The sequence below is a fragment of the Canis lupus genome, chromosome 36 (assembly GCF_048164855.1).
Source record: "Canis lupus baileyi chromosome 36, mCanLup2.hap1, whole genome shotgun sequence".
Classification (NCBI taxonomy): Eukaryota; Metazoa; Chordata; class Mammalia; order Carnivora; family Canidae; genus Canis; species Canis lupus.
Genome location: NC_132873.1, coordinates 20,473,801 through 20,479,938, shown reverse-complemented (window position 1 = coordinate 20,479,938; position 6,138 = coordinate 20,473,801). Strand labels below are relative to the sequence as shown.

General features: G+C 37.1%; 1 protein-coding gene across 1 annotated transcript in view; it reads right to left on the bottom strand.

Moving 5' to 3' along the window:
- Positions 1–498: 498 nt before the first annotated feature.
- The window catches only part of FLACC1 (flagellum associated containing coiled-coil domains 1), a 33,578-nt gene continuing 27,938 nt past the window's right edge, over positions 499–6,138 (bottom strand). Inside the window, exons 13-16 of the mRNA XM_072813318.1 lie at positions 5,451–5,513; positions 2,462–2,551; positions 2,220–2,329; positions 499–837 (exon numbers count right to left, since the gene is read on the bottom strand). Of these exons, the coding sequence (XP_072669419.1) occupies positions 726–837; positions 2,220–2,329; positions 2,462–2,551; positions 5,451–5,513 (375 nt within the window). The 3' untranslated portion in view covers positions 499–725. The remainder of the gene's footprint in view (positions 838–2,219; positions 2,330–2,461; positions 2,552–5,450; positions 5,514–6,138) is intronic.

Below are 6,138 nucleotides of genomic sequence, written 5' to 3'. Positions count from 1 at the left end.
GATCCTATGCTTTTGTGTGCAACAATGGAATGGGTTCACCCAGTCCCCCATACCACCCTGCTCAATCCCCTATATTAAGGCTGCTGCCAATGGCCATTTATCACTGTGCGTGTTTGTGCGATTGTTTTTCCTTATGTCCAGTCCACTTCACTAATTTGCGTTGCTTGCCCTGTGGGCATTTGAATTCTGGTGATTATTTAGAGAAGGTGGCAAGAATTATCAGACACTTTCCCCAAATCATAGCATAAGGAATATGACTGAGAAGTAGAGCAGTGGGGACACATGTAAAAGAAAAGTTTTTTGGAATTGAATTAATAAATTATCATCTTGCTAGCTCAATGTCCCAGGGGCACAAAAGTTAAACTTCAAAATATAGTCAACATTTAACAGGGAGAAGCTCCTTAGATCAGTGTTTTCATAATGAAATACACAAACGTGGAAGAGAAAATAGTACAATGGCACAGAAAAAACTCAGATCCAGATATAGAGAACATCGCCTTTCAATGAAGTCTTGAAACTCTGTATAATTGAGATGAGAATTCAAACATTCCCAACCACTTAGAAGAAAGCAAATTGTGAAAAGACAAAAGTAGAACCAAGGCAACCCCGGAACTAAACCCATAATACACATTTATCAAGAAAATCTCACAAGAATTCTCTAAGCCTACAGAGATGGTGTTCCTACCATCTTTTGCCCTGGCTAACAATTTTTCTGCTCATAATTCTTATTTTTCATTGCTATAATCTTCTAAAGTATTAGAATAATCTTCATAACTAAAGGTTGACCTCCCAGATCGTTCTTCATAAATTTCTTCATTTTTGGCAATTATTTTCCTCCTATAAAAAAAAAAAAGAGAAGATGTATCACTATAGACTCAAAGGGTAGAAGGGGATGTAAGATATCTGGCGGGGAGAGAAATATGATTTTCATTCCTTCACTGGGGGCAGTTGGACACATTACTTGCAGTGGTTTTAAATTTAGTGAGATATGATATTTATTTATCAAAATCCCAGATGAGGAATATTTTGTTTAGGGGAAACAAAGTATGCCATCCCAAAATATATCACCTTGCAGATTGATTAGTTTGAATTAAAGTTATTTTAGCAATAACCAGTACAAGAAAGATACTCTGACCCTCCTTTGTCCCCCTGAAAGCCAGAAATAAAAGTACCGTCCCTATAGCAGGAGGTAAAGAGACATCCTTATCACCAGAAATAGGGAACTTAGGACTGAGAAGGCTGTATAAACAAACCTTGTTACTTCCTCATTAATTTACTACCCCAAGCCCAAATTTCCTTGTCTTGTCAATTCTTTACAGATTTATTGACTCTTGTCCAAAGGGTATGAAAGCAGCCTGCTTTGGTCACTTCTTTGAGTTTCATATTTTTATGAGCTCCTGTACATACAAAATTAAATTTGTTTTTCCCCTGTTAATCTGTCTCATGTCAGTTTAACTATTAGATTAGTCAAAAAACTTACAAGGGAAGAAAGGAAAACTTTACTCTCTTATACTACCAAATTAATGCAATGAATAGCTTCCCTTTATTAAAATATTGACCAAAATATATCTCAATGATTTAAAATTCATCTTCAGTATAATTTCTGACCTAAAGTTGATTTCCACAGGAACTAAATGCAGCTGTATCTAAGAGTAAACTACGGACATCTAAACCCCTAAACTCTCAGGGTACATGGTAAAAACTCAGAGCTCACATGGGTTGTCACAACAGTTTCCAATCATTTATTCATTAAACAAGTATTTATTAAATATGTACTACAGATTCCAACAATATGACATTCTGGAAAGGGCAAGACTACAGTAATGGTGAAAAGATCAGTAATTTACAGGAGATGGGAAGGGAAACAAAGAATGAATAGGTTGGAGGGCAGAGGACTTTAGGGATTTAAAATGCATTGACAGGACTGAATAAACCCAGAGACCCTTAGATAAATTTCACGTGCTTTTTTGCACTAAAGTTAAGAGTAGGTAAGGGAGAGGAGTCGAGACACATTCCCAGCTCCACTTCAGAGGAACTGTCTGACCTTAGCATGTGACTTCTGTGGCCAGGCTCTGAGTGAATATTTCCCTCCTGGAAGTAGCTGTGCCTTGACTTTATCAGGGAATACCTGGGTTCATCTTCATCTATTTTTCACCCAAACTCCCTCCCACTTTCTAAAGATAACTCAGCCATGTCTTTTTCAACAGTGTCATTCATACCTTAGATGAATGTTTTCTTCTGTCAGAAGCTGTATGGTATATTTAAACTTTTCTTCAGCTTCAGAAATCTTGATCTGGAGCATTTTCTCCAGATTTCCCACTGTAGCTTTCTGAAAGACATATGCATTTTAATAGCTATCCTTCCCGAATCAGAGTCATCTGGAGCAGAGCTATATTGTAGAGCTGTACAGAAACCTGGATTCCTCTGCACAACCCCCATCCCCACTCCAGCTGGGACTTGCCTCTCTCTGGAGTTCCATCTGGGTTTGGTAGAGGGTCGTGTTAAGTGTTTCTAGGATAACAGCTTGTGTATTCAATTCTTCCTCCATGACCTGTGTAAGAAGAAACTGTTTCAGGACAACATGACAATGTCTACATGGCACCTGGACTAGAAGGTGAAGCATCAACTTTAGCTACTCCTTCTCTTACACTGTTCAGTCACTTCACCCTGTTAAGTCTATCTCCTCTGTGTCTTGCCCATCAATACTCCTCTCTTCAAACTCACTATTACTGTCTCAAAGCCAGCCCTCATTAGAGCTCTCATGGGTTGTCATGACAGCTATCAATCATTCATTCATTAAACCAAATATTTATTAACGGAAAGGCAAAACTATAGAGACAGTAAAAAGATGAGTGATTGCCAGGGTATGCAAGGGATAAATAGGTGGAGGACAGAGGACTTTTAAGTGAGGAAACTACTCTGTATGATATGGTATTTGGCATGATGGATTTGATGCACTTGACAAAATCCATAGAATTGAATACACAGAGAGTGAACCCTAATGTAATCTATGGACTTTAGTTAAAAGGAATGTATTAATAATGGTTCATCAACTGTAACAAAAGTACCACACTAATGCAAGATGTTAATAATAGAGAAAATTGGGGACACCTGGGTGGCTCAGTCAGTTAAGCGTCTGCCTACAGCTCAGTTCATGATCTCAGGGTCCTGGGATCAAGCCCTGCATTGGGCTCTCTGCTCCGTGGGGAGTCTGCTTCTCCCTCTCCCTCTGCCTCTAGCTCTGCCTACTTGTGCTGCTCTCTCTCTCTTTCTGTCGAGTAAATAAATAAATAATTCTTTAAAAATAACAGAGAAAATTGTATGTTTGTGTTGGGAGAGAATATAGGGAATCTCTGCACTTTCTGCTTAATTTTTCAGTAAATCAAACATCGCTCTAAAAAACAGTGTTTTAATTAGGAAAAAATACTTTACTGCTGTAGGCACCAGGAATGTTATGATGAACAAGAAAAATAAAATTCCTACTATTAAGGATATACATTCTAGTGAGGGGATATAAAAATTAAATAGAAGTTAGTAAAATAATTGCATTAAAAATTTTAAAATAAACCAAGGATAAGATAGAAGATGAGTTTAAGTGCAGGGAAGGGATAAATGTGGGCTCTACATTAGATAGATGTTGGATAGACTATAAAGATGAACCATATGAGTCTCTGCTTTCAGGTGTCAGCCCCATTTAACTCTTATAATGTCCTCAGAGCTCTTCCCATGGAATAAGCATCCTCCTAAGATTTATAGACTAGAGAGGTACCATCACCTACTGCAATCACATTGTGCAAAGCAAAGTGCCAAGTGATTTAGCATTCTTTTATTCATTTATTCATTTATTCATTCAAAAAGTCAATTGGTATTTTCTGAATGTCTGTGATGTGCCAGGCACTATTCTAGAAACTGCAGATTAGTGGTAGAGAAGACGAACAAAAATCTCTGCCTTTGTTAAGTTTATCAAGTTAGACAGTTATAAATCTGTATAGAAAAATAAAACAGGGAAAGAAAGTGTTGGAGTGGGTTGTTAAGCCTTTTAAATAGAGTGGCCCCCCAAGAAGTGGCATCTAAGCAAAGACCAGAAAGAGGTAAGGAAGTTAGTCATGTGGCTATCTGGGAAAAAGCTTCCCAGGAAAAAAGAATGTCAAGTGCAAAGACCTCAAAGTAGAGGATCCTGGCATGTTAAAGAAACAGCAAGGAGTTCAGTGCCACTGGAGTGGCATGATGGAGGGTAAGAAATAGAAGGAGATGAAGTTAGGGGAAAGAACAACCAGCATGAAGCAGGTATAACAATCACTAGGGTCAACACAGGACTGGGAATAGTTATATTCCCACCAGCCAGCATACATAGAGTTTTGGGTAGACTACTCAGAAAGGTATTATCTCTGTAAGGGGAAAAATTAATTTTGCTTTAATTTTGCCTAATGAAGTTTAAAGGTAAGGCTTGAAAATATCAAACTGTTTCTATGTAACTTAATTGCATCCCAGAACAAAGTACCAACATATTTAAAGGAATACAAAAATATTCAGCACCCAATAAGGTAAACATATTCACATGTGAATATGTTTTTCATGTGAAAAATATTCACAATGGCAGATATCTAATAAAAAATTACCAGGCATGCAAGTAAGTGAGAAAATATGACCACAAATAAGCAAAATCAATTAATAGAAATGGATCCAAAAATGAATGATAGAATTAGTAGACAAGCTCAATAAAGCAGTTATTATAATACACTGAGTCTTCTTGTTCCAAAGCCTATCCCTCTACCAAGCAAGACATTGAGGTCTACCCAGCAATGATGAAGTCTTGCCTAAGCTCTAAGATATCATTCCATGATTTTATAATGTCTAGTCTTTTCCCAAACATGTCCGTTCTGGATTCAAGTTAAATTCTCTGCGAAAGAAGAACCACAAAGCAGCTCATGGGTTTGAACAGTTTCCCTTCAGGTGTCTCTCACATGGAAGTGCCATAATTTGTCCCGGAAGAACAGAATTCTTTGAAGAAACTGTTGGGGGTGAGGCACACTTAGAATTTTAAAGAGAGGCTTGAAGTTAGAATTCCCAGGGGCAGTACTGTATAATTTTAGAGCTTAAAGGAAGAATTTGATATTTCAGAAACGAAGACTCTTTTGTGGTTTAAGTCTTACTAGAAATGGAAGGCATTTGACACTTAAGATCACACAGCATATTGCTTATATATTTCTTCAAGTTGCTCTAGAAAGACACTAAGAGTTTTGTTTTACAGATGACTTTATATTATAGTTCTAAGGTTCTTTTTGACCTGTTGAATCCAGCAAATTCAGCTTTAGGTCTCCCCTCCCCCCCACTTTTTTTGTTTTGTTTTGTTTTGGAAAATTATCATAGATTACATTTTATTAAGAGCATATAATTTTACTGATGCATTTGTAAAATGTTAATTCCACAGGAAAAATGAAAAAGCTTACCTGTTTGGTCTTTTTCAGCTCCTCTAATTCTATGGTGTCTTTTTCATGTTGTTTCAATAGCTCCTAAAAAATAATTTTATTTGGAAAGGATCAGGACTGGGGTTTCTGGCACTTCTTTCAGAGAATTAAGAAAGCCAGAATAGTATTCTGGTATAATGAAGCAAACATTATAAACTAATGACATGACATCTTAAAGTTAAATCTTGAAAATCTTACTTATGTACAACCTTGGTAAGGTTACTTATTGTTGAATATTGTTAATATTGTTTAATATTATTGAACATTCTGTTCTCCACAGATTGATCTTTATGTTCACTACAATCTCAGTCAGAATACTTTCTTGACAAACTAATTCTGAAATTTATATAGAAATGTAAGTGATATAGAAGAGCCAAAATAACCTTGAAAAACAAGAGCAAGGGATCCCTGGGTGGCGCAGCGGTTTGGCGCCTGCCTTTGGCCCAGGGCGCGATCCTGGAGACCCGGGATGGAATCCCACCCACATCGGGCTCCCGGTGCATGGAGCCTGCTCCTCCCTCTGCCTGTGTCTCTGCCTCTCTCTCTCTCTCTCTCTCTGTGTGATTATCATAAATAAATAAAAAAATAAAAGTAAAAAAAAAAAAAAAAAAAAAACAAGAGCAAAACTAGATTATTACTCCCTGATCTCAAATTATAGTAATTGAGACAA